Genomic DNA, 27171 nt, shown 5'->3' with positions numbered 1-27171 from the left:
CTCCACCTCCTGAGTTCAAGTGATTGTCCTGTCTCAGCCTCCCGAGTAGCTGGGATTTAGGCACCCGCCACCACACCTGGCTAATTTTTTGTATGTTTAGTAGAGACAGGGTTTCACCATGTTGGCCAGTCTGGTCTCCAACTCCTGACCTCAGGTGATCCACCCGCCTTGGCCTCCCAAAGTGCTGGGACTACAGGCGTGAGCTACCACGCCCAGCCTATGCATGGCTAATTATTAAATATTTTTGTAGAGATGGCTTCTTGCTCTGTTGCCTAGGCTGGTCTCAAACTCCTGGCCCCTAGGGATCCACTGGCCTAGGCCTCTCAGCCTGCTGAGATTTATAGGCAGGAGCAACCATAGTTGGCCACAAAGTAGACTTATTGTATTTGTAACTTAGGAAGTCACTGGAGGTTTTATCCTCTTTTTTTTTTTTAATTTTTATTTATTTTTGTTTATTTTTTTTTCTCTACAAGAATTTTTAAAGCTGGGAGCCAGGTACCCTGCAAAACCCAAAATGTGTATTTCCTGTTCCGTCGCCTATCACACCTGCCCCGGGTGGTCTAGGAAGGGAATTGCACATTAATCTCACCAGGGGAGATTCAGCAAGCCGTGATTCTCCAAAGCGCACTGCAGCCCAATTACAGCCGAATCCCTGAGGATGGGGCCAGGTGATGTCAAGGTGAGCCTGAGGTCAGTGGTTGGGAGCCACCCAATGTTAATCTCAGTGGGGCGGCTCCACCCTGGGCGGGAAAGCTCTCCCTCCACCCAACGTACCAAGGGCCAGTCAGAGACCTCCCCTTTTGATCCATTTCCTTTGCAGGAAACACAGGCTGGAAGCAAGTCCTGACCTAAGGGAGGTGAGTGCTGGTTCCTGCATCTATTTATTTGTCTCTTCAAGGGAGAAGTAATTAGTGGTAGAGTTTTATCCAATTCCTTTGCAGAAAACACAGGCTGGAAGCAAGACCTGACCTAAGGGAGGTGAGTGCTGGTTCCTGCATCGATTTCTTTGTCTCCTCGTTTAAGGGAGAAGAAATTATTGGTTGAGTTTCCACCACCATAGCCCTTCCCAAGCCTTAATGGTTGGTGTGAGGGTGCTGGAAGGATCTTTGAATTTTTTTTTTTTTTGAGACGGAGTCTCCCTCTGTCGCCCAGGCTGGAGTGCAGTGGCGCGATCTGGGCTCACTGCAAGCTCCGCCTCCAGGGTTCAGCCGCCATTCTCCTGCCTCAGCCTCCTGAGTAGCTGGGCTTACAGGCATGTGCCACCACGCCTGGCTAATATTTGTATTTTTAGTAGAGATGGGGTTTCACCATGTTGGCCAGGCTGGTCTTGAACTCCTGACTTTAGGTAATCCGTCTGCCTCGGCCTCCCAAAGTGCTGGGATTCCAGGCGTGAGCCACCGCACCTGGCCTAATGTTGTCTTAAGGACTTCTATTTCAAATATAGTTTAGAGGAGCTCAGGAGATTGAGACTAGCCTGGGCAACATGGTAAAACTCTGTCTCTACAAAAAAATACAAGGCCAGGCACAGTGGTTCATGCCTGTTATCCCAACACTTTGGGAAGCCGAGGCGGGTGGATCACTTGAAGCCAGGAGTTCGAGACCAGCCTGCCCAAAATGGTGAAACCCCATCTCTACTAAAAACACAAAAATTAGCCAGGTATGGTGGTGCATGCCTGTAATCCCAGTTACTTCGAAAGTTGAGGCAGGAGAATAGCTTAAACCTGGGAGGGGGAGGTTGCAATGAGCTGAGATCTCACCACTGCACTCCAGCCTGGGAGACAGAGTGGGACCCCGTCTCAAAAAACAAAGAAGGCCAGACCTTGTGCTGTGTCCAAGCTACTTGTGGGGTGAGGTGGGAGGATCACCTGAGCCGGCAGGTGGGGGCTGCAATGAGGTGTGATTGAGCCACTGCACTCCAGCCTGGATGAGATGGAGACCCTGTTTAAAAAAAAAAAAAAAAGTAGGCTGGGCATGGTGGCTCACACCTGTAATCCCAGGACTTTCAGATCACCTGAGATTGGGAGTTTGAGACCAGCCTGACCAACATGGAGAAACCCCATCTCTATTAAAAATGCAAAATTAGCTGGGCGTGGTGGCACATGCCTGTAATCCCAGCTACTTGGGAGGCTGAGGCAGGAGAATCACCTGAACCCGGGAGGCAGAGGTTGCGGTGAGCTGAGATTGCGCCACTGCACTCCAGCCTGGGCAACCAGAGTGAAACGGCGCATCCCAAAAAAAAAAAAAATGTAGATGGCCAGATGCGGTTGGTCACACCTGTGATCCCAGCACTTTGGGAGGCCGAGGTGGGTGGATCACCTGAGGTCAGGAGTTCGAGGCCAGCCTGGCCAACATAGAGAAACCCTGTCTCGGCCGGGCGCGGTGGCTCACACCTGTAATCCCAGCACTTTGGGAGGCCGAGGCGGGTGGATCACGAGGTCAGGAGATCGAGACCATCCTGGGTAACACGGTGAAACCCTGTCTCTACTAAAAATACAAAAAAAATTAGATGGGCATAGTGGCAGGCGCCTGTAGTCCCAGCTACTCGGGAGGCTGAAGCAGGAGAATGGCGTGAACCCGGGAGGCGGAGCTTGCAGTGAGCCGAGATCGCACCACTGCACTCCAGCCTGGGGGACAGAGCAAGACTCTGTCTCAAAAAAAAACCAGAAATGCTGTCTCTACTAAAAATACAAAAACTAGCCAGGCGTGACGCAGTGCGCCTGTAATCCCAGCTTCTTGAGAGGCTGAGGCACTAGAATCACTTGAACCTGGGAGGTGGAGGTTGCAGTGAGTGGAGATTGTGCCACTGCGCTCCAGCTGGGCAACAGAGGGAGACTCCATCTCAAAAAAAAAAAAAAAAAGAAAAAAATGTACTTGGGAAAAAAATACTTGGCCGGGCCTGGTGGCTCATACCTGTAATCCCAGCACTTTTGGAGGCTGAGGCGGGCAGATCACCTGAGGTCAGGAGTTCAAGATCAGCCTGGCCAACATGGTGAAACCCCGTCTGTACTAAAAATACAAAAAAAATTAGGTGTGATGGCGCATGCCTGTAATCCCACCTACTTGGGAGGCTGAGGGAGGAGAATCGCTTGAACCTGGGAGGAGGAGGTTGTGGTAAGCCTCGCACCATTGCACTCCAGCCTGGGCGACAGAGCAAGACTCTTTCTGAAAAAGAAAAAAGAAACCCTGAATTTTTCTAAGTAGATCAAGCGTTCTCACTGCAAAAAGGAAAGGCAACTATATGAGGCAGCGGATATGTTAATTAGCTGGATTGTGGTAATCATTTCACTGTATATATAACATCGCTCCATGCTGTACACTTTGATAAGTAAACATTGTATATATTACTTTTAAAATACTTAAAAAATAGAGACAAGTTCTCCTTGTGTTGCCCAGGCTGGTCTGGAGGTCCTGGGCTTACATGCTCTTCCTGCTCAGTCCTAAAATTGTATATATGTAATTATACCTCACTGAAGGGGTGGCCTGCCCCTCCACACCTGTAGGTGTTTCTTGTCGGGTGGGATGAGAGACTGAGAAAAGAGACACAGAGACAAAATATAGAGAAAGAAAAGTGGGCCCTGGGGACCGGCGCTCAGCATACGGAGGACCCGCGCCAGCCTGGTCCTGAGTTCCTTCAGTATTTATTGATCATTATCTCTACCATCTCAGAGAGGGGTGTGGCAGGACAATAGGGTAATAGTGGGGAGAGGGTCAGCAGGAGAACATGTGAACAAATGTCTCTGTGTCATAAACAAGGTTAGAAAATGTGTGTACTTTTGATGTTCACATACATAAACATCTGGTGCATTAAAGAGCAGTACTGCCGCCAGCATGTCCCACCTCCAGTGCTAAGGCGGTTTTCTTCTATCTCAGTAGAAGAAACATACCATCGGGTTTTACACCGAGACATTCCATTGCCCAGGGACGAGCAGGAGACAGATGCCTTCCTCTTAACTGCAAAGAGGGCTTCCTCTTTTACTAATCCTCTTAAGCACAGACCCTTTACGGGTGTCGGGCTAGGGGAAGGTCAGGTCTTTCCCTTCCCAGGAGGCCATATCTTAGGCTATCACACGGGGAGAAACCTTGGACAGTACCTGGCTTTCCTAGGCAGAAGTCCCTGCGGCCTTCCGCAGTGTTTTGTGTCCCTGGGTGCTTGAGATTAGAGTGGTGATGACTTTTAACAAGCATACTGCCTTCAAGCATTTGTTTAACAAAGCACATCCTGCATAGCCGTAAACCCATTAAACGACACAGCACATGTTTCTGGGAGCACAGGGTTGGGGGTAGGGTTACAGGTTAACAGCATCTCAAGGCAGAAGAATTTTTCTTAGTACAGAACAAAATGGAGTCTCTTATGTCTACTTCTTTCTACATAGACACAGTAACAGTCTGATTTCTACTTCTTTTCTCCACACCTCACAGCTGGGGAAAAAGATTTGCTGTTCCCTCCAAGGGTAAAGCTGTCCACCTCTATCACCACCCGGTCTTGGCAAGTCACTTTTTCTGTTATTTATTTTCCAGGGTGCCTCTTTTTTTTTTTTTTTTTTTTGAGACCGAGTTTCGCTCTGTCACCCAGGCTGGAGTGCAGTGTCGCTATCTCAGCTCACTGCAAGCTCCGCCTCCCGGGTTCCCACCATTCTCCTGCCTCAGCCTCCCGAGTAGCTGGGACTACAGGTGCCCGCCACCATGCCCGGCTAATTTTTTGTATTTTTTTAGTAGAGACAGGTGTTTCACTGTGTTAGCCAGGATGGTCTCGATCTCCTGACATCGTGATCCACCCGCCTCGGCCTCCCAAAGTGCTGGGATTACAGGCGTGAGCCACCGTGCCCGGCCTTTTGTTCGTTCTTTTTACCAAGTTAGCCAGGCTGGTCTCGAACTCCTGGCCTCAAGCGATCCGCCCACCTCGGCCTCCCAAAGTGCTGGGATTGCAGGCATGAGCCACCGTGCTGGGCCAGATTTTCCGTCTCTTAATTCAGTCTATGTAATATTTTACCACTTATGGTGCAGCAGGAACAGTCTTGTTCTTGGTACATAGGAAACTGGTTTCATTTAATGATGGTAACTCGTGAACTGTTTTTTCTTTTTTCCCCCCAGTTCTTCAGCCTTAACCTAAGGTCTCATACTTGGAGCACTATGACATCGCCCCAGCTAGAGTGGACTCTGCAGACCCTTCTGGAGCAGCTGAACGAGGATGAATTAAAGAGTTTCAAATCCCTCTTATGGGCTCTTCCCCTCGAAGACGTGCTACAGAAGACCCCATGGTCTGAGGTGGAAGAGGCCGATGGCAAGAAACTGGCAGAAATTCTGGTCAACACCTCCTCAGAAAATTGGATAAGGAATGCGACTGTGAACATCTTGGAAGAGATGAATCTCATGGAATTGTGTAAGATGGCAAAGGCTGAGATGATGGGTAAGTAGAAGCTGGGGTGTCCTGGTCATTTTTTTGTTTTGTTTTATTTTTTTTGAGATGGAGTCTCACCCTGTCGCCCAGGCTGGAGTGCAGTGGCGCGATCTCGGCTCACTGCAAGCTTCGCTTCCCGGGTTCCCGCTATTCTCCTGCCTCAGCCTCCCGAACAGCTGGGACTACAGGCGCCCGCCACCATGCCCGGCTCATTTTTTTTGTATTTTTAGTAGAGATGGGGGTCTCACTGTGTTAGCCAGGATGGTCTTGATCTCCTGACCTCGTGATCCGCCTGCCTCGGCCTCCCAAAATACTGGGATTACAGGCATGAGCCACCGTGCCCGGCTGGTCATTTGTAACAAAGAATGAGCCCTGGCAGGGTGCGGTGGCTCACGCCTGTAATCCTAGCAATTTGGGAAGCTGAGGTGGGTGGATCACCTGAGGTCAGGAGTTTGAGACTGGCCTGACCAACATGGTAAAACCCCGTATCTACTAAAAATACAAAAATTAGCCGGGTGTGGTGGGGTGGTGGTGTAATCCCTGCGATTACAGTGAGCCAAGATTGTGCCATTGCACTCCAGCCTGGGCGATGGAGACTCCGTCTCAAAAAAATTAAAAAATGATAGATTTGTACATATACCCATGATCTTAATTTTCCTTTTAGCTGTTTTGCATTTTCAGCATATTTTAAGATATGTGGTCTTGCTACATTGCCCAGGCTCTTCACAGGCATAATTAAAATACATTACAGCCTCAAACGCCTCGCCTTAAGCAATCCTCCTGCCTCAGCCTGTTGAGTAGCTGGAGATACAGGTACATGTCCTGTGCTTGGTTCAGCCTTTTTTTTTTTTTTTTTTTTTTCCTTTGAGACAGGATTTCAGTCTGTTGCCCAGGCTGGAGTACAGTGGTGCAATCATGGTTTCACTGCAGCCTCCAACACCTGGGCTCACACTATCCTCCCACTTCAGCCTTCCATGCTCATTTTTTCTTCTCTTTTGTAGAGATGGGGTCTTGTTATGTTGACCAGTCTGGTGTCGAACTCCTGGGCTCAAGCAATCCTCTTGCCTCAGTCTCCCAAGAGGCTGAGATTACAGGTGTGAGCCACCATGTCTGGCAGCATTCTTTTAAAAACTTTGTTTTGGAATAATTTTATTTTATTATTTTATGGTTTTTTTTTTTTTGAGACGGAGTCTCGCTCTATGGCCCAGGCTGGAGTGCAGTGGTGCGATCTCAGCTCACTGCAAGCTCCGCCTCCCAGGTTCACACCATTCTCCTGCCTCAGCCTCCCAAGTAGCTGGGACTACAAGTGCCCGCCACCACTCCCGGCTAATTTTTTGTATCTTTAGTAGAGACAGGATTTCACCGTGCTAGCCAGGATGGTCTCGATCTCCTGACCTCGTGATCCACCCTCCTCGGCCTCCCAAAATGCTGGCATTACAGGCGTGAGCCACCGCGCCTGGCCTATTTTATGTTTTTTGAGATGGAGTTTCGCTTTGTCGCCCAGGCTGGAGTGCAGTGGCGCAATCTCACTGCAACCTCTGCCTCCTCCGGAAATATGTTAGAGAAATGATCTTTGGTCTGGAAGAATACCTATTGACTCTGTTTTGTGGGAGAAAAATTGCTAGGTCATATAGTAATTCTCTGTTTTTGAAGAACGAAGCTGTTCTATTTTTAAATGCGGGAAAGATTCGAGTTTCTATTTGTCAGGAAATAACATGCTAGTTATGAGAGAGAAAAAAATCAGACAGTCCCTAAACCAGGTACTGAATTGTGTCCAGAGAACTTATACTGAAGCTCTAACCACCTCCCTGCCCACCATATGACTATGTATTTGGAGACACGGCTTCAGGAGTAAAGACTAAATGAGGTTACAAGGGTGGGGCCAATAGGACCAAAAAAAAAAAATTTGAGCCAAAGGCAGTACTTGGCTCAAATATTAGTAGTCCCAGCTACTCAGGAGTCTTGAGGTAGGAGGATTGCTTGAATCCAGGAGTTCGAATCCAGTCTGGGGAACATATCGAGACCCCATGTGTAAATATATATGTATATATTTGACACTTTTTTTTTTTTGAGATGGAGTCTCGCTCTGTCGCCCAGGCTGGAGTGCAGTGGTGAGATCTGTGCTCACTGCAACCTCTGCCTCTGGGTTAAGTGATTCTCCTATCTCAGCCTCTGGAGTAGCTGGGATTACAGGCGTGTGCCACCACACTTGGCTAATTTTTTTTTTTGTATTTTTAGTAGAGATGGGGTTTTGCCATGTTGGCCAGGCTGGTCTTGATGTCCTGACCTTGTGATCCGCCCACCTCAGCCTTCCAAAGTGCTGTGATTACAGGCGTGAGCCACCATGCCTGGCTGACACTTTATGTACAATAATGTCTGATTTACGAAGTGTAAATTACTGTGTCAGGCTTACATCTAAGTATTTTACAGAGTATGGACAGGTGCAAGAAACAGATAATCCTGAGCTGGAAGATGCAGAAGAAGACTCGGAGTTAGCAAAGCCAGGTGGGTAAATACAGTCCTGTGGTCATGAGTTTGATGTTTGAGAGCGTGCAAGGTGCATCACTTCTTCCTGGTTTTATTCATTTCTGGTACTTTTTTTTTTGAGACGGAATCTTGCTCTGTAGCCCAGGCTGGAGTGCAGTGGCTCCGTCTCTGCTCATTGCAACCTCCGCCTCCCGGGTTCAAGCAATTCTCTGCCTCAGCCTCCTGAGTAGCTGGGATTACAGGCGCCTGCCACTACCCCCAGCTAATGTTTTGTATTTTTAGTAGAGATGGGATTTCACTATCTTGGCCAGGCTGGTCTGGAACTCCTGATCTCAAGTGATCCACCCACCTCGGCCTCCCAAAGTGCTGGGATTACAAGCATGAGCCACCGTGCCTGGCCCTCATTTCTGGTACTTGACAAAGTAATTTTCAGAAGAGCATCATCATCAGCCTCAACTGTCCTATGGGCTGTCACTGCAGGTGTAAAGGAAGGACGGAGAAATTCAATGGAGAAACAATCTTTGGTCTGGAAGAACACCTTTTGGCAAGGAGACATTGACAGTTTCCATGACGACGTCACTCTGAGAAACCTACGGTTCATTCCATTCTTGAATCCCATAACACCCAGGAAGCTAACACCTTACACAGTGGTGCTGCACGGCCCCGCGGGCGTGGGGAAAACCACACTGGCCAAAAAGTGTATGCTGGACTGGACAGACTGCAACCTCAGCCCGACGGTCAGATACGCGTTCTACCTCAGCTGCAAGGAGCTCAGCCACATGGGCCCGTGCAGTTTTGCAGAGCTAATCTCCAAAGACTGGCCTGAGTTGCAGGATGACATTCCAAGCATCCTAGCCCAAGCACAGAGAATCCTGTTCGTGGTCGACGGCCTTGAAGAGCTGAAAGTCCCACCTGGGGCGCTGATCCAGGACATCTGCGGGGACTGGGAGAAGAAGAAGCCGGTGCCCGTCCTCCTGGGGAGTTTGCTGAACAGGTATATGTTACCCAAGGCCGCCCTGCTGGTCACCACGCGGCCCAGGGCACTGAGGGACCTCCAGCTCCTGGCGCAGCAGCCAATCTACATAAGGGTGGAGGGCTTCCTGGAGGAGGACAGGAGGGCCTATTTCCTGAGACACTTTGGAGACGAGGACCAAGCCATGCGTGCCTTTGAGCTGATGAGGAGCAACGCGGCCCTGTTCCAGCTGGGGTCGGCCCCCGCGGTGTGCTGGATCGTGTGCACGACTCTGAAGCTGCAGATGGAGAAGGGGGAGGACCCGGTCCCCACCTGCCTCACCCGCACGGGGCTGTTCCTGCGCTTCCTCTGCAGCCGGTTCCCACAGGGCGCACAGCTGCGGGGCGCGCTGCGGACGCTGAGCCTCCTGGCCGCGCAGGGCCTGTGGGCGCAGATGTCCGTGTTCCACCAAGAGGACCTGGAAAGGCTCGGGGTGCAGGAGTCCGACCTCCGTCTGTTCCTGGACGGAGACATCCTTCGCCAGGACACAGTCTCCAAAGGCTGCTACTCCTTCATTCACCTCAGCTTCCAGCAGTTTCTCACTGCGCTGTTCTACGCCCTGGAGAAGGAGGAGGAGGACAGGGACGGCCACGCCTGGGACATTGGGGACATACAGAAGCTGCTTTCCGGAGAAGAAAGAGTCAGGAACCCCGACCTGATCCAAGTAGGACACTTCTTATTCGGCCTCGCTAACGAGAAGAGAGCCAACGAGTTGGAGGCCGCTTTTGGCTGCCGGATATCACCAGACATCAAACAGGAATTACTGCGATGCAAAGCACATCTTCATGCAAATAAGCCCTTATCCATGACCGACCTGAAGGAAGTCTTGGTTTGCCTGTATGAGTCTCAGGAGGAGGAGCTGGCGAAGGTGGTGGTGGCCCCGTTCAAGGAAATTTCTATTCACTTGACAAATACTTCTGAAGTGATGCATTGTTCCTTCAGCCTGAAGCATTGTCAAGACTTGCAGAAACTCTCACTGCAGGTAGCAAAGGGGGTGTTCCTGGAGAATTACATGGATTCTGAACTGGACATTGAATTTGAGAGGTAAGAACTGTTTTCCCATCCCACGCTCCACTAGGAAGAGGCCTGCGTCTCCTTTGCCCTGTCGCTTACTGTCAATTTCCCTCTGGCTGGACTTCTTTCCAGCTTCACGTTCAACGTGGAGACACGACTTGGCAATTAGGAATTGGGGCTTTTTTTTTTTTTTCTGAGACGGAGTCTCACTCTGTCGCCCAGTCTGGAGTGCAGTGGCATGATCTTGGCTCACTGCAAGCTCCGCCTCCCGGGTTCAAGTGATTCTCCTGCCTCAGCCTCCCGAGTAGCTGGGACTACGGGCGTGCACCACCTTGCCCGGTTAATTATTTTATTTTTTGTAGAGATGGGGGTCTCAGTTTCTTGTCCAGGCTGGTCTTAAACTCCTGGGCTCAAGTGATCTTCCCACTTTGGCCTAGCAAAGTGTTGGGATTACAGGCATGAGCCACCTCACTCAGCCTTATCTATTATCTTATTTTTTTGTAAAACTTAAGATCTATACTGGTAGCAAAGTATGTGATGCAATATTGTTTACTATCGACACTGTTTTAGGCTGGTGCAAAAGTAATTGTGGTTTTTGCCATTGAAATGTGGTTTGCAGACACCCATCTCACCATGCAGGTACTAGTCATAAGAGATGAACGTGTGTTCTCCTGCAGGTGCACTTACCTAACCATTCCGAACTGGGCTCGGCAGGATCTTCGCTCTCTTTGCCTCTGGACGGATTTCTGCTCTCTCTTCAGCTCAAACAGCAACCTGAAGTTTCTGGAAGTGAAACAAAGCTTCCTGAGCGACTCTTCTGTGCGGATTCTTTGTGACCACATAACCCGTAGCACCTGTCATCTGCAGAAAGTGGTGTAAGCAGAAGCTCATCTTGCAAGGAAGACCCCTGAACCATGACTAAGCTTCTGTCTTTTTTTTTTTTTTTTTTGGTGAGACGGAGATTTACTCTTGTTGCCCAGGCTGGAGTGCAATGGCGCGATCTCAGCTCACCGCATCCTCCGCCTCCCAGGTTGAAGCAATTCTTCTGCCTCAGCCTCCTGAGTAGCTGGGATTACAGGCATGTGCCACCTTGCCAGGCTAATTTTGTATTTTTAGTAGAGACAGGTTTTCACTGTGTTGCCCAGGCTGATCTCGAGCTCCTGACCTCAGGGGATTCGCCTGCCTCGGCCTCCCAAAGTGCTGGGATTATAGGCGTGAGCCGCTGCACCTGGCCCCTCCCCCCCCTTTTTTTTTTTTTTTGAGACAGAGTTTCACTCTGTCACCTAGACGCTGGAGTGCAATGACTTAATCTTGTGTTTTTAGTAGAGGCGGAATGTTCTCCATCTTGGCCAGGCTGGTCTCGAACTCCTGACCTAAGGTGATGCGCCTGCCTCGGTCTTCAAAAGTGCTGGGATTACAGGCATGAGCCACCATGCCTGGCCCCAGCTATCATTTTTTTTGTTTTGTTTTGTTACCAAAACAAACCAAAAAGTAGGTACAAGTACCGGTTAGTTACACAGGTAAACATGTGTCATAGGAGTTTGTTTTACAGATTATTTTGTCACCCAAGTATTAAGCCTAATACCCATTAGTTGTTTTTCCTGATCCTCTGCTTCTTGAATTTTTTTATCCTTTTTTTTTTTTTTTGAGATGGAGCCAGGCGCCCGCCACCACGCCCAGCTAATTTTTTGTAATTTTAGTAGAGACGGGGTTTCACCGTGTTAGCCAGGATGGTCTCGATCTCCTGACCTCGTGATCCACCCGCCTCGGCCTCCCAAAGTGCTGGGATTACAGGCGTGAGCCACCACGCCCGGCGAATTTTTTTTCTTTTGAGATGGAGTCTTGCTCTGTTGCCCAGGCTGGAGTACAGTGGCACGGTCTCGGCTTACTGCAACCTCAGCCTCCTGGATTCAAGTGATTCTCCTGCCTCAGCCTCCCGAATACCTGGGACTATAAGCGTGCACCTCCACGTGCAGCTAATGTTTGTATTTTTAGTAGAGATGGGGCTTCGTCATGTTGGCCAGGCTGGTCTCGAACTCCTGACCTCAGGCGGTCCGCCTGCCTCGGCCCCAGCTAATTTTTGTATTTTTAGTAGAGACGGGGCTTTGCCATGTTGGCCAGGCTGGTCTCGAACTCCTGACCTCAGGCGGTCCGCCTGCCTCGGCCCCAGCTAATTTTTGTATTTTTTGTAGAGATGGGGTTTCACCATGTTGCCCAGGTTGGTCTCAGACTTCTGACCTTAGGTTATCCTCCTGCCTCAGTCTCCCAAAGTGCTGGGGTTACAGACGTGAGCCGCTGCACCTGGCCAAGAACTTCTAATAATTTCTAAATGGGAAACAGCTTTTTGTTTATACACGCCTCTACGCAATGTGAGGATTAATCACTCCAAGTGGAATCTCTTCTGCTTTTCCCTAGGATTAAAAACGTCACCCCTGACACTGCGTACCGGGACTTCTGTCTTGCTTTCATTGGGAAGAAGACCCTCACGCACCTGACCCTGGAAGGGCACATCGAGTGGGAACGCACAATGATGCTGATGCTGTGTGATCTGCTCAGAAATCATAAATGCAACCTGCAGTACCTGAGGTGGGTCTCACGGTCACGGCTCTCCCCAGTACCCGGAGTCCACTGCACCGTGTTGCCGGCGGATCTAGGAAAAAGGGTAACCACTCCAGATGCCGTCCCAGACAGGCAATGTATTCCTCAAACAGGCCTGTGTGGGGAGTCAGCCTCTCCTCTTTCCCCTGCCAGCTTGACTTCTGTGTTGCATAACCAGCTACTGATGCAAAGAAACACCCGGAATTCTGTGCTGGGTTCCAACTTTAGGGATGTGCTATTCCTGACTGCTCCTTGCCAAACTGTTGGGTTTGAGAGCAGTGGCCCCCAGCCTTTTCTGCACCAGGGGTCGGTTTTGTGCAAGACAGTTTTTCCACAGACAGGGGTTTGGGGGTAGTTTTGGGATGAAACCGTTCAATCTCAGATCAGGCACAGGAGCTAATCGTTGGTGCTTGATCTTATGCAGTGCTATGATCCCAGCACTTTGGGAGCCAGAGGTAAATGGATCATCAATCTCAGATCATCAGGAGTTAGGTACTCATAAAGAGCATGCAACCTTCTCTGCACTCATGAGAATCTTTTTTTTTTTTTTCTTTGAGACAGTTTTACTCTTGTTGCCCAGGCTGGAGTGCAGTAGTGCGATCTCATTCACTGCAACCTCTGCCTCCTGGGTTCAAGCAGTTCTCCTGCCTCAGCTTCCCGAGTAGCTGGGGTTACAGGCATGTACCACCACGCTTGGCAAATGTTTGTATTTTTAATAGAGACGGGGTTTCACCATGTTGGCCAGGCTGGTCTCGAACTCCTGACCTCAAGTGATCCACCTGCCTCGGCCTCCCAAAGTGCTAGGATTACAGGCATGAACCACTGCACCTGGCCAGGATAAAAATTTTATTTTGAGTATTAAGCATCAATTTGCCCCTTCTAGTCCCAGCTACACTGGAGGCTGAGGTGGGAAGATCATTTGAGCCCAGGAGACAGGTTGTGGTGACCTGTGATCATGCCACTGCACTCCAGCCTGGGCAACAGAGCGATATGCTGTTTCAAAAAAAAAATTTTTTTCCCCCTACAAAATCCTCCACACAGGCCATTTTGGTGAAACATTGCACAGAATTGTATTACAATCTCTTGGAGATGTGGCTGGATGTTATTCTAATGGCCATGGGGATACTTGAAGAAGCAGAGGCAACATTAGATTTCTCCAATAATTCAGGCCAGGGTTGCAGACATGAGTAGAATGAGATAAACCAAAGACATAATGTCTTGGGAAGTGAAGCAGAAGAAGCTGATCTGGGCCAGGCGCAGTGGCTCACGCCTGTAATCCCAGCACTTTGGGAGGCCGAGGTGGGTGGATCACCTGAGGTCAGGAGTTCAAGACCAGTGTGGCCAACATGGTGAAATCCCATCTCCACTAAAAATACAAAAATTGGCGTATGCCTGTAATCCCAGCTACTTGGGAGGCTGAGGCAGGAGAATCGCTTGAACCCGGGAGGTGGAGGCTGCAGTGAGGTGAGATCACGCCTTTGCATTCCAGACTGGGTAACAGAGTGAAACTCTGTCTCAAAAAAAAAAAAAAAAAAAAAAAGAAAAGCTGATAGGGTATACTCTGTCCTCCCAGAAGAATGACTTTTCCCACTCTTTTCACAGGTTGGGAGGTCACTGTGCCACCCCGGAGCAGTGGGCTGAATTCTTCTATGTCCTCAAAGCCAACCAGTCCCTGAAGCACCTGCACATCTCAGCCAATGTGCTCCTGGACGAGGGTGCCAAGTTGCTGTACAAGACCATGACACACCCAGAACACTTCCTGCAGATGTTGTCGTAAGTCTCCTCTTCCCACGGGCAGCTCTGGTTTAGTTCTGGGGCCATAGAAGAGAAAGGGTAACACCTGACTTACTGCGCCACCCACGTGGCGCCTCTCGCTGAAATAAACACCTGCTTCAGGCCGGGCGCGGTGGCTCCTGTCTGTAATCTCAGCAGAGAGGTGGGCGGATCATCTGAGTTCAGGAGTTTGAGACCAACCTGGCCAACGTGGTGAAACCGTGTCTCTATTAAAAATACCAAAAACAGGCCGGGCGCGGTGGCTCATGCCTGTAATCCCAGCACGTTTGGAGGCCAAGGCGGGTGGATCACGAGGTCAAGAGATTGAGACCATCCTGGCTAACACGGTGAAACCCCATCTCTACTAAAAAATACAAAAAATTATCCAGGCGTGGTGGGTGCCTGAAGTCCCAGCTACTCAGGAGGCTGAGTCAGGAGAATGGCGTGAACCCGGGAGGCGGAGATTGGCAGTGAGCTGAGATCGTGCCACTGCACTCCAGCCTGGGCGACAGAGCGAGACTCCGTCTCAAAAACAAACGAAAGAACACCGGTGTCCTGTGATGGCTGCAGGTGGACCGCTGCATCTTGGCCTTCTCGCCTTCCTGCTCTTTTGTGGCCGTGATGACTCACACAGGACAGAGAGCAGGGGATGAACAGGAAGGGCTGAAGCTGAGGACCCTGGCATGTGGACATCGCCAAGCAGGTTGGAGTTGTGGAAATGTTCTCATCCTTTTACCTTTTGTTTCATATTTTTGCAGGTTGGAAAACTGTCGTCTTACAGAAGCCAGTTGCAAGGACCTTGCTGCTGTCTTGGTTGTCAGCAAGAAGCTGACACACCTGTGCTTGGCCAAGAACCTCATTGGGGATACAGGGGTGAAGTTTCTGTGTGAGGGCTTGAGTTACCCTGAGTGTAAACTGCAGACCTTGGTGTAAGTCCCTGCTGGGTGGGGGTGTGTATGTGTGTGTGTGTGTGCACGTGAATTCAAGCAGGAGAGAGATGAAAGTACTTGTTAATTCATTTCAAATGTAACTTTTAAAAACCTGGTAGGAATTAAAGAACAGGCAGAGGCCAGGCGCGGTGGCTCACGCCTGTAATCCCAACACTTTGGGAGGCCGAGGCGGGTGGATCATGAGGTCAGGAGATGGAGACCATCCTGGTTAACATGGTGAAACCCTGTCTGTACTAAAAATACCAAAAATTAGCCAGGTGTGGTGGCGGATGCCTGTAGTCCCAGCTACTTGGGAGGCTGAGACAGGAGAATGGCGTGAACCTGGAAGGCGGAGGTTGCAGTGAGCCGAGATCGGACCGCTGCACTCCAGCCTGGGCAACAGAGCGAGACTCCTCAAACAAATAAACAAACAAAAAAAACCAGGCAGATACAGGTAGAAACATGTTAATATTTGCATGTCAGCAGAGCCTCTTCCTGCTATGAAGGAAGATTTGAGATGAGCAGTTGGTTCTCGGATCTGATGCTTTGTGTATGTTCTTTCAAATTCCTATGACATAGTACTGCCTGCTATTGGAGGTAGATTGAGTTATATGGTAGGGCCAGTGACACCTTTTTTTAAACTTCTATTTCCATAGGTTATTGGGGAACAGGTGGTGAATGGTGGGCAGATCACCTAAGGTTCGAGACCAGCCTGGCCAACATGGTGAAAACCTGTCGCTACTAAAAAATACAAAAATTAACCAGGCTTGGTGGTGCTCCCCTATAGTACCAGCTACTCAGAAGGCTGAGGTAGGAGAATCGCTTGAATCCGGGAGGCAGAGGCTGCAGTGAGCTGAGATGGCGCCACTGCACTCCAGCCTGGGTGACAGAGTGAGACTCCGTCTCAAGAAAAAAACAAAAAAAAACTCAACAAAAATCCTTATTTATAAAAAACATAGGTGGCAGGTTGGAATTGACCCATGAACTGTAGTTGGCTGAATCTTGTTATATGGAAAGAAGCCCAGCGTGAGCTACCTGTTCACATTAAAATTATGGTTAGAACAATATTCAAGAGATTGCATAGGGTTGAAGACCTATTCCTGTTCAGAAATTCTAGCTAGTATTCATTTCTGAGATTCATTTTTTTTTTTTGGATGAAGTCTCACTCTGTCGCCCAGATTGGAATGCAGTGGTGTAATCTTGGCTCACTGCAACCTCTGCCTCCCAGGTTCAAGCGATTATCCTGCCTCAGCCTCCCAAGTAGCTGGGATTACAGGTGCCCTCCACTATGCCTGGCTAATTTTTATACTTTTAGTAGAGATGGGGTTTCACCATGTTGGCCAGGCTGGCCTTGAACTCCTGGCCTTAGGTGATCTGCCTGCCTCGGCCTCCCAAAGTGCTGTGCCCGGCTTAGAATAACTATTGTTAAACAAACAGTCACCTACCTGATCGTTATATGATGTGTACCTGCACCAAAACATCACACTATACCCCTATATATGTAGAATGTGTCAGTTAAAGACAAAACCTAAACATGAAATAAAATGACAGGGAAAGTGAAATTTCCATAATCTAACCATGCAGAAAATAACTGACCCAGGTCTCAGATCCTGTCCTGTGTGGCTCTGAACCCAGAGCCTAAGCTGTTGTCCCAGGCAGAGCTGGAAATGGATGGAATCAGAAGGCCTTTGGATGATGATTTTTTTTTTTTTTTTAAACTGAGTCTCTCTCTGTCACCAGGCTGGAGTGCAGTGGTGCGATCTAGGCTCACTGCAACCTCCGCTTCCTGGGTTAAAGTAATTCTCCTACCTCAGCCTCCTGAGTAGCTAGGATTACAGGCATGTGCCATCACACCCGGCTAATTCTGTATTTTTAGTAGAGACAGGGTTTCTCTATGTTGCTTAGGCTGGTCTCGAACTCCCGACCTCAGGTGATCCATCTGCCTCAGCCTCCCCAAAGTGCTGAGATTACAGGTGTGAGCCATGGTGCCCAGCTAATTTTTGTATTTAGTAAAGATGGGGTTTCACCACTTTGGCCAGGCTGGTCTTGAACTCCTGATCTCGTGATTCACCCACCTTGGTCTTCCAAAGTGCTGAGATTACAGGCTTGAGCCACTGTGCCCGGCCCGATTTTTGTATTTTTAGTAGAGATGGGGTTTCACCATGTTTGCCAGGCTGGTCTTGAACTCCTGACCTCAAGTGATCTGCCCATCTTGGCCTCCCACTGCTGTGATTATAGGCGTGAGCCACTGTGCTGGGCCCATTTGCATGCTTTTATGTACAAGCCCACCCGGAAATGTATAGCTCCAGTTCATGGGTCAATTCCTACCTGCCACCTGTGTTTTTTATAAATACTTTTTGTTGTTGTTTTTTCTTGAGACGGAGTCTTGCTCTGTCGCCCAGGCTGGAGTGCAGTGGCGCGATCTCAGCTCACTGCAGCCTCTGCCTCCCAGATTCAAGCGATTCTCCTGCCTCAGCCTTCTGAGTAGCTGGTATTACAGGCGTGCACCACCAAGCCTGGTTATATAGGTGGCAGGCAACTATCATCTCAGCTACTTGGGAGGCTGAGGCAGAAGAATCGCTTGAACCTGGGAGGCAGAGGTTGCAGTGAGCCAAGATTGCAGCACTGCATTCCAGTATATAGGTGGAAGGTATATAGTGTTGGAAATAACTGCTTCACAGGGCGTTAGCCAGAGGGATAACAGGCTTCTCTTCCTTTGATTATCCTGCAGGTTACAGCAATGCAGCATAACCAAGCTTGGCTGTAGATATATCTCAGAGGCGCTCCAAGAAGCCTGCAGCCTCACAAACCTGGACTTGAGTCTCAACCAGATAGCTCGTGGATTGTGGATTCTCTGTCAGGCGTTAGAGAATCCAAACTGTAACCTAAAACACCTACGGTAGGTGATTTTCTTTTTCTTCTTCCTTTCTTTCTTTGAGACAGGGTCTTGCTCTGTCCCCCAGGCTGGAGCGCAGTGGGGTGATCACAGCTCACTGCGGCTTCACTCTTCCAGGCTTGATCGGTCCTCCCACCTCAGCCTCCTGAGTAGCTGGGTCTACAGGCATGTATTACCATGGCCAGCTAACTGTTTTCTGTAGAGATGAGGTCTTGTCATCTTTCCCGGGCTGGTTTTGAATTCTGGTGCTCAAGGAATCCTCCCACCTCGGCCTCCCAATGTGCTAGGATTACAGGCATGAGCCATCATGCCTGGCCTCGTTTTTAAAGTGTTTGGAAATCTGGAAATCCTTAATTTCTATGTTTTCTTTATTTTTTTTGAGATGGAGCCTCGCTCTAGTTGCCCAGGCTGGAGTGCAGTGGCGCGATCTCGGCTCACTGCAACCTCTTCCTCCCGGGTTCTCGCTATTCTCCTGCCTCAGCCTCCCGAGTAGCTGGGACTACAGACGCCTGCCACCATGCCCGGCTAATTTTTTTTGTATTTTTAGAAGAGATGGGGTTTCACAGTGTTAGCCAGGATGGTCTCGATCTCCTGACCTCATGATCTGCCTGCCTCAGCCTCCCAAAGTGCTGGGATTACAGGCGTGGGCCACCACGCCCGGCCAATTTCTATGTTTTCAGTATCTCAGACTATCACTTTGGATGCAGTTTTAAGAGTAAACCCCTCCAGAAACTGAATACAGGTGGGTGGGCACTTCCAAAGTCAGGTAGAGGGCCTGGAGAAGTGAAATATAGATGAGAATGGCCCCCAGTGACCTGGACTTCAGCAACATGCTGCTTCTGCTGGGATCCAGTAATCGGGAAGCAGTGAGCCTGCCCCACCTCATAAACCCAGGGAACCATAGGTGGGATACCCCCCCCCAGGAAATGCAAAGTCTCCACAAATGGAATGGTGAGCTCTTTATCACTTCTCTCCCCCAAGTTTGTCAGTTGCATCTCTTGGATGCAACCTATTTTCCAACTAGAATCTGCGATCCTAATGCGAAGAGAATCTGCATAATGTCATTACTACTTAGCTTTGCTGTAGAGACAAGAAAAAAAACACTAGAACACAGGGTACTTTTTTTCTTTTTTCAGACAGAGTCTCACTCTGTCACCCAGGCTGGAGTGCAGTGGTGTGATCTTGGCTCACTGCAACCTCAGCCTCCAAGGTTCAAGCGATTCTCCTGATTCAGCTGAGTAGCTGGGATTACAGGTGTGCACCACCATACCCAGCTAATTTTTGCATTTTTAGTAAAGACGGGGTTTCACCATGTTGGCCAGACTGGTCTCAAACTCCTGACCTCAAGTGATCCACCTGCCTCAGCCTCCCAAAGTGCTGGGATTATGGGCATGAGCCACCATTCCTGGCCTCCTGAAGTTTCTTAACCCATCACCCTGAGGAACATTTCAAGCCTCAAGCCAGACCGTGACACCTTTATTTCCAAAGACTCAAAAGCTCAGTGCAAATAAAGGGGTGGATTACCTGGTGTCTTGTGCCTGTAATCTCAGCTATGCCTGTAATCCTAGATTCTCGGGAGGCTGGGGCAGGAGAATCGCTTGAATCCAGGAGGCGGAGGTTGCAGTGAGCCGAGATCACGCCATTGCACTCCAGCCTTGGCAACAAGAGTGAAACTCTGCCTTAAAAAAAAAAAAATCCAAAGGCTTTTACAGTGGCCTACAGGGCCTTATGGGATCCTCTTATAAGTTATGAGCCAAAATCATTCTACTTTCTCACTAGCTCAGTATTTTATTTACAAGATTCCTTCCCCCAATTAGCATGCTGGTTCATGATCTACCATCCTTCAGTTTCTTTCCTCATATCACTTTCCAAAAGAGGACTTAAATGACCAGCATAAGTCTAGCCAATGCCTCTGTGTTTGACTTACCTCTACCCTGTTTATTTTAATGCCATCATCCATTGTCTTCAATAGAACACATCGAGATGTCTGCTGTCACTAAAAGCTCTATGAGGACAAGGATTTCTTCCGCTCACTTCCCCTCTGCATTTCCTCACTACTGGAGCCCCAGCAAATATGCTGCTTGTTTTTTTGTTTTGTTTTGTTTTTGTTTTTGTTTTCTTTTGAGACCAAGTCTCACTCTTTCACCCAAGCTGGAATGCAGTGGTGATATCTTGGCTCACTACAACCTCTGCCTCCTGGTTCAAGCGATTCTCCTGCCTCTTGAGTAGTTGGAATTACAGGTGGTGCCAGCATACCTGGCTAATTTTTGTATTTCATTTTATTTTATATATTTGTGAGATGGAGTCTCATTCTATTGCCCAGGCTGGAGTACAGTGGCGCGATCTTGGCTCACTGTAACCTCCGCCTCCCAGGCTGAAGCGATTCTTGTGCCTCAGCCTCCCAAGTAGCTGGCATTAAAGGCACACACCACCACGCATGGCTAATTTTTTGTAGAGATGGGGTTTCGCCATGTTGGCCTGGCTGGTCTCGAACTCCTGACCTCAGGTGATCCACCCTCCTCGGCCTCCCAAGGTGCTGGGGCTACAGGTGCCTACCCCCACACCCTGCCTAATCTTTGTATTTTTAGTAGAGATGGGGTTTGACCGTGTTGGCAAGGCTGGTCTCGAACCCCTGGCCTCAAGTGATCCACCCGCCTTGGCCTCCCGAAGTGTTGGGATTACAGGTGTGAGCCACCACCTGCTCAGTGAATGCGTGGGTTTCCATGTTCTTCCTCAACAGCCTCTGGAGCTGCTCCCTCATGCCTTTCTATTGTCAGCATCTTGGATCTGCTCTCCTCAGCAATCAGAAGCTTGAAACTCTGGACCTGGGCCAGAATCATTTGTGGAAGAGTGGCATAATTAAGCTCTTTGGGGTTCTAAGACAAAGAACTGGATGCTTGAAGACACTCAGGTATGGGTTTTTTTTTTGTTTTTGTTTTTGTTTTTGTTTTGAGATGGAGTCTTGCTCTGTCACTCAGGCTGGAGTGCAGTGGCGCGATCTTGGCTCACCACAACCTCTGCCTCCCAGGTTCAAGCAATTCTCCTGCCTCAGCCTCCAGAGTAGCTAGGCCTAGAGGCCTGCCACCATGCCCGGCTAATTTTTGTATTTTTAGTAGAGAGGGGTTTCACCATGTTGGCCAGGCTAGTCTTGAACTCCTGACCTCAGGTGAGCCACCTGCCTTGGCCTCCCAAAGTGGTGGGATTGCAGATGTGAGCCATTGCACCCGGCCTTTTTGTTTTTTGCTTTTTGGGAAAACTCTGTCGCCCAGGCTGGAGTGCAGTGGCGCGATCTTGACTCACTGCAGCCTCTGTCTCACAGGTTGAAACGATTTTTCTGCCTCAACCTCCTGAGTAGCTGGGATTACAGGTACACCACCACAGCTGGCTAATTTTTTTTTTTTTTTTTTTTTTAAGACAGAGTCTCTCTCTGTCGCCCAGGCTGGAGTGCAGTGGCGCTATCTCAGCTCAGTGCAACCTCCACCTCTTGGGTTCAAGTGATTCTCCTGCCTCAGCCTCCCGAGTAGCTAGGACTACAGGCGCCCGCCACCACACCCAGCTAATTTTTGTATTTTTAGTAGAGACGGTGTTTTGCCATGTTGGCCAGGCTGGTCTCGAGCTCCTGACCTCAGGTGATCTTCTCGCCTTGGCCTCCCAAAGTGCTGGGATTACAGGCATGAGTCACGGCACCTGGACAATTTTTGTAGTTTTTAGTAGAGATGGGGTTTCACCATGTTGGTCAGGTTGGTCTCAAACTCCCAACTTCAGGTGATCCACCTGCCTCAGCCTCTCAAAATGCTGGGATTACAGGTGTGAGCCACTGTGCCCGGCCCTGGGATGGCTGTTTCACATGGTGAATTTCACATGCAGAGAAGAGCTTTTTTTGGGAGTGGGTGCACTCTTTGTAGGGATCAACTTAAGGCATCTTTCTATAGCACACTCCTAGCTTAGGAGATAATTTAAAAATTAGATACTTCTCTAAAATGCTCTGTGAATTGAATATTGTCCAACATTCCCCCCAAAACACTTAGTACTAGGCATACTGAGAGTTTAAATCATCCTGGAGTACAGACTGGAAGCTTGTGTGTGTGTGTGTGCAATCATTATATCCAAAAATAGGTAGTTCCCAGAGCTGTCCTGGGTCTTAGCTTTTCAGAAGATCGTCCTACAGATGTTCCCTTAATTGTGAACTGTGTATATCTTTTCAATGACTTATTTTAACATAATCTACCTTTAGTTTCTTCTTGCCTTTCTCTTTTCTTTTCTGAGACAACGTTTTGCTCTGTTGCACTGTGTGGCTGTGTTGCCAAGGTTCTCAAACTCCTGGCTTCAAACGATCCTCCTGTCTTGGCCTCACAAAGTACTGAGATTGCAGGCGTGAGCCACTGTGCACAGCCCACTTGTCTTATTCAAGAGTTATTTTAGCTGTAGAGATGATACACATGTAAACTGCTTAATGATGCCCAGTGTTCCATTATTGGAACGCTAAGCATGTGGGAGTTATTTATATCCTGCTCAAGGTCATTGCCAAGGTAGGATTTTTCACACATGTCTGCAATTCAAATAATTGTAACCTCTGGCATAAATGGGTTAAGGTTTTAGGGGTATATCATGAAACTTGAGCTCAATAGTGTCATGCTTCTCTTGCTGGTGGGACCGAGGTCTGTCATGCCACCAAGGACTATTGTTGACAAATCTCTAGCCCCCTGTGGTCTCTTATGTCACATGTTTTGGGCGTATTTCTGTTCTTATTCTTCAGTTCCTCTGGGAGGCCAAGGTGGGAGATCGTTTGAGGCCAGGAGTTTGAGACCAGCCTGGGCAACATAGCAAGCCAGTGTCTCTACAATCACCACTCCTCATGTTCACATACACAGGCTTGCATGCTGCAGCCACGTTAGAGCCAAGTTTGCTCTCATTAACCCTGGGGTTCACTCTGGCATTCTCTTAGTTCTACTGAAGGTTTGATTCGCCACTATTTTTTATTTATTTATTTGGAGACAGAGTCTTACTCTGTCACCCAGGCTGCAGTACAGTGGCGCGATATTGGCTCACTGCAATGTCTCCCAGGTTCAAAGTGATTCTCCTGTCTCAGCCTCCTAAGTAGCTGGTATTACAGTTGTCTGCCACCACGCCCAGCTAATTTTTGTATTTTTAGTAGAGACGGGGTTTCACTATGTTGGCCAGGCTGGTCTCGAATTCCTGACCTCAGGTGATCCACCCGTCTTGGCCTCCCAAAGTGCTGGAATTATAGGCGTGAGCCACCGTGCACCGGCCTGATTATCTATTTTTTAAATTTATTTTTTAAAGGCATGTTTTACTCTGTTACCCAGGCTGGAGTGCAGTAGGGCAATCTCCAGCTCGTTGCAACCTCTGCCTCCTGGGCTCAAGTGATCCTCCTGCCTCAGCCTCCCGAGTAGCTGGGACTATAGGCGTGCACCACCATTCCTGGCTAACTTTTTGTATTTTTGGTAGAGACACGGTTTCACCGTGTTGCCCAGGCTGGTCTTGAACTGCTGAGCTCAAGCGATCTGCCTGCCTTGGCCTCCCAAAGTGCTGGGACTACAGGTGTGAGACACCGGGCCTGGCCATAATCTTTTTTTTCTTAGACTTACAAGGATCCCCATTGTGTGGGTCTAAATTTTTTAGAAAACGTTTCTGGCCGGGTGCCATGGCTCATGTCTGTAATCCCATGGCTTTGGGAGGCCGAAGTGGACTGATCACTTGAGGCCAGAAGTTTGAGACCAGCCTGGCTAACATGTCGAAACCCCGTCTCTACTGTAAATACAAAACTTAGCCGAGTGTGGTGGTGCACACCTGTAATCACAGTTACTCAGGAGCCTGAGGCATGAGAATCGCTTGAACTTGGGAGCTGGAGGTTGCAGAGAGCCAAGATGGCACCACTGCACCCCAGCCTGGGCAACAGAGCAAGACCCTGTCCCCGCAGAAGATCCCAAAAACGTTTCCTGATTGAGTGTTTGAAAACAGATATTCAGGCATCCTGGGTAGTTGAGAATGTATTTCTTGGGACAATGAACCTATAGGCGCTCTGGGAACATTTGTGTTGTCTGATCCGTCCAGGTTGAATATCTGTTTGAAAACAGATATTCAGGCATCCTGGGTAGTTGAGAATGTATTTCTTGGGACAATGAAACTATAGGCGCTCTGGGAACATTTGTGTTCTCTGATCCTTCCAGGTTGAAGAGCTATGGAACTAGTTTGGAAATCAAGAAGCTGTTGGAGGAAGTGAAAGAAAAGAATCCGAAGCTGACTATTGATTGTAATGCTTCCGGGGCAATGGCACCTCGGTGCTGTGACTTTTTTTGCTGAGCAGCCTGGGATCGCTCTACGTGTTACACAGGAAGCGGGAATTGGGTCTCTAAGATGTCTTAGGAATGCAGGTCAGAGGGTCACATGTTAACACTAGAGTCTGTGTCAAGATGTAGGACTTGACACTGGTTTTCTCACTGTTTGTGGGAGATTCTGCACAAGTCACGCACCCCCTTCACATCACGCTATGTACTTTCTCAAAGGGATAATAAAGTTAGAGCACGCTCGTTGCAGCTGCGTTTATTGACATGCTCAAGAGCAAACCTGCAATAAACATGGTACTCTGTGCTTAGTCTAGGAAGAAGTATTGCTAAGAAGTTCAGGGATGATTCGGTTGATTCTTCTATGTCCTTCCCTAACTCAGGCACCACTTGGTCTAGTTTGCTAGCTGTCTGGTGCATCTGTGTGATCAGTGTGTCTTTGTGACTTATGTGCTCATATCCTAACCCATGCATTGACAAACGGGCCAGATAGTTAATATGCTTGGCACTGTGGGCCCCACGGTCTCTCATCAGCGCTCAGCTGTGCCTTTGGACATGGAAGCAGCACAGGGCCTGGCTGGCACCTGCGGAGGCTTCCCAGAAACAGCTCGTGGGCCATGGGCAGCCAGCCCTGTTCTAATCTATCCCGTTACTCACAAAGCACAAGCTTACAGTCACTGCAGTCTTTAATTCAGAAGATGGCCCTGCCTCACGCCGGCTCTGCCTGGCTCCCACGGGCCGGCTCCTACTCCCTACTCTATCTTTGTTTCTCTGTGTCTCTGTCTTTTTGTCTCTTTCTGTGTGTGTCTCTCTGTGTCTGTCTCTTTCTCTGTGTTTCTCTGTGTGTCTCTCTGTCTCTGGGCGTTTTTCTCTGTATCTCTGTCTTTGTATGTGTCTCTCTGTCTCTCTGTTCTTTCTTTTTTTTTTTTTGAGACGGCGTTTCACTCTTGTCGCCCATGCTGGAGCGCAATGGTGTGATCTCGGCTCACTGCAACCTCCGCCTACCAGGTTCAAGAGATTCTCCTGCCTCAGCCTTCCGAGTAGCCGGAATTACAGTCGTGTGCCACCATGCCCAGCTAACTTTTTGTATTCTTACTAGAGACGGGGTTTCACAATGTTGGCCAGGCTGTTCTCGAACTCCTGACCCCGGGTGATCCACCCGCCTCGGCCTCCCAGAGTGGTGGGATTACAGGCGTGAGCCACCGGGCCCAGCCCGTCTGTCTCTGTTTCTGTGTGAGTCTGCGTGGCTGTCTCTGGGAGTCTCTGTGTATGTCTCTCACCTCCCTGGTTCTCTCTGCTTCCCATTGCCACGGCAAACACAGCTTTTCCACACCGTGTATTTGGTTATTCATAGAAAATGCATAGAAGTCACTCCGCAATTTTCCTTAAGAATGAAAAGTTGTCGCCATGATGTTAGCACTGGCTTCCAGTCCCCCAAAAGGGACTGACCCCTCTCCTCACTTGGCTTTCCAAACTCGCGGCAGGTGATGAGACTATTTGAAGAATAAGAGTGGCCGGGCGCGGTGGCTCATGCCTGTAATCCCAGCAGTTAGGGAGGCCGAGGCGGGCGGATCACTTGAGGTCAGGAGTTCGAGACCGGCCTCAACATGGAGAAACCCCGTCTCTACTAAAAATACAAAATTAGCCAGGTGTGGTGGTGCATGCCTGTAATCCTAGCTACTTGGGAGGCTGAGGCAGGAGAATCGCTTGAACCTGGGAGGCGGAGGTTGCGGTAAGCTGAGATCGCGCCACTACACTCCAGCCTGGGCAATACAAGCAAAACTCTGTCTCAAAAAAAAAAAATAAGAGCATTGATAAGGGGAAATTTGTCATGGTCCCAGGCACAAAACACGGGCATATGGCTAATGCTTTAGGTTGAAAGCTTGTATGACAAAGTTTTCTTTTTTTTTTTTTTGAGATGGAGTCTCCCCTCTGTTGCCCAGGCTGGAGTGCAGTGGTGTGATCTTGGCTCACTGCAACCTCCACCTCTTGGGTTCAAGTGAGTCTTCTGTCCCAGCCTCTTGAGCAGCTGGGACTAGAGGTGTGCGCCACCATGCCTGGCTAATTTTTGTATTTTTAGTAGAGACGAGGTTTCACCATGTTAGCCAGGCTGGTCTTGAACTCCTGACCTCAGGTGATCTGCCCGCCTTGGCCTCCCAAAGTGCTGGGATGACAGGCGTGAGCCACTGCGCCTGGCCTGACAAAGTTCTTTTTACTAACCCGAACCTGGAGATTGAGTGGCTTCAGCACTGAATGATCCCATGAAGGCCCTCATTTATCTTGCTGTTGAGCATTGCTGTCTTTCGTGAGCCCTTGTCAAGATAAGCCTTCTCAAATGCTCGAGATCGCCATGGTGTTTAGGGCCGCAGTCAGCAGCTAGTAATGCAGGCTGTGGGTAACAGTGTTTTAGTGGGATACAGCTCACACCAATGGGAAGGGTGGTGGAGACAGCGTGAATAAAGGAAGTGGTCAGGTGATGAGAGGTGGGGCCGAGTCAACATTTAGGGTTCTACATGCGCATGAAGTTCCTGTGTAGAGTTTGCTAAAAATAAAGACACAAAGATAGTAGGTAGAGACTGGGAGTGAAAATATCTGGGTCGGACTCTGCTGCATATTTAATTGAAGTTTTTTTCCCCTAAATATTTTATCTACTTAAAAATTTTCATTTTGTTTAAGATGGTAGTTTTTTTGTTTTGGTGGGGTGGTGGGGTGGACAGAGTCTGACTCGGTTGCCTAGACTGGAGTGCAGTGGTGTGATT

At 49.1% G+C, this 27171-nt stretch overlaps 1 protein-coding gene across 4 annotated transcripts; it reads left to right on the top strand.

The window, feature by feature from the left end:
• Positions 1 to 795: 795 nt before the first annotated feature.
• Positions 796 to 25263, top strand: NLRP7 (NLR family pyrin domain containing 7). Of its 4 annotated transcripts, none has more exons than XM_054539057.2 (11): positions 796 to 857; positions 5092 to 5407; positions 7829 to 7903; positions 8366 to 9941; positions 10589 to 10786; positions 12327 to 12497; positions 14112 to 14282; positions 15041 to 15211; positions 17943 to 18110; positions 20848 to 21018; positions 24299 to 25263. In XM_054539057.2, exons 2-11 carry the CDS (start codon positions 5131 to 5133, stop codon positions 24429 to 24431), a joined length of 3111 nt encoding a protein of 1036 aa, XP_054395032.2. In that variant the 5' UTR covers positions 796 to 857; positions 5092 to 5130; the 3' UTR covers positions 24432 to 25263. The 4 variants fall into 4 exon arrangements, with proteins under 4 accessions (XP_054395032.2, XP_024093535.3, XP_024093539.3 ...); XM_024237771.3 differs by lacking the exon at positions 796 to 857 and adding an exon at positions 865 to 978; XM_024237767.3 differs by lacking the exon at positions 20848 to 21018 and having other exon boundaries at positions 24299 to 25262.
• The last annotated feature ends 1908 nt before the right edge of the window (positions 25264 to 27171 follow it).

The sequence above is a fragment of the Pongo abelii genome, chromosome 20, assembly GCF_028885655.2.
Source record: "Pongo abelii isolate AG06213 chromosome 20, NHGRI_mPonAbe1-v2.0_pri, whole genome shotgun sequence".
Taxonomy (NCBI): Eukaryota; Metazoa; Chordata; class Mammalia; order Primates; family Hominidae; genus Pongo; species Pongo abelii.
The sequence above is the reverse complement of the archived record's forward strand: the minus strand, read 5'-3'. Positions and strand labels throughout refer to the sequence as shown.

What these genes read in the sequence shown, in the direction of transcription:
- NLRP7 (XM_054539057.2), top strand. Translation starts at nt 5,131, where the DNA reads ATGACATCGCCCCAGCTAGAGTGGACTCTGCAGACCCTTCTGGAGCAG. An exon ending in GGCAAAGGCTGAGATGATGG is followed by an intron (nt 5,408 to 7,828) that starts GTAAGTAGAAGC and finishes AGTATTTTACAG; the next exon opens with AGTATGGACAGGTGCAAGAA. An exon ending in TGTAACCTAAAACACCTACG is followed by an intron (nt 18,111 to 20,847) that starts GTAGGTGATTTT and finishes CTTCCTCAACAG; the next exon opens with CCTCTGGAGCTGCTCCCTCA.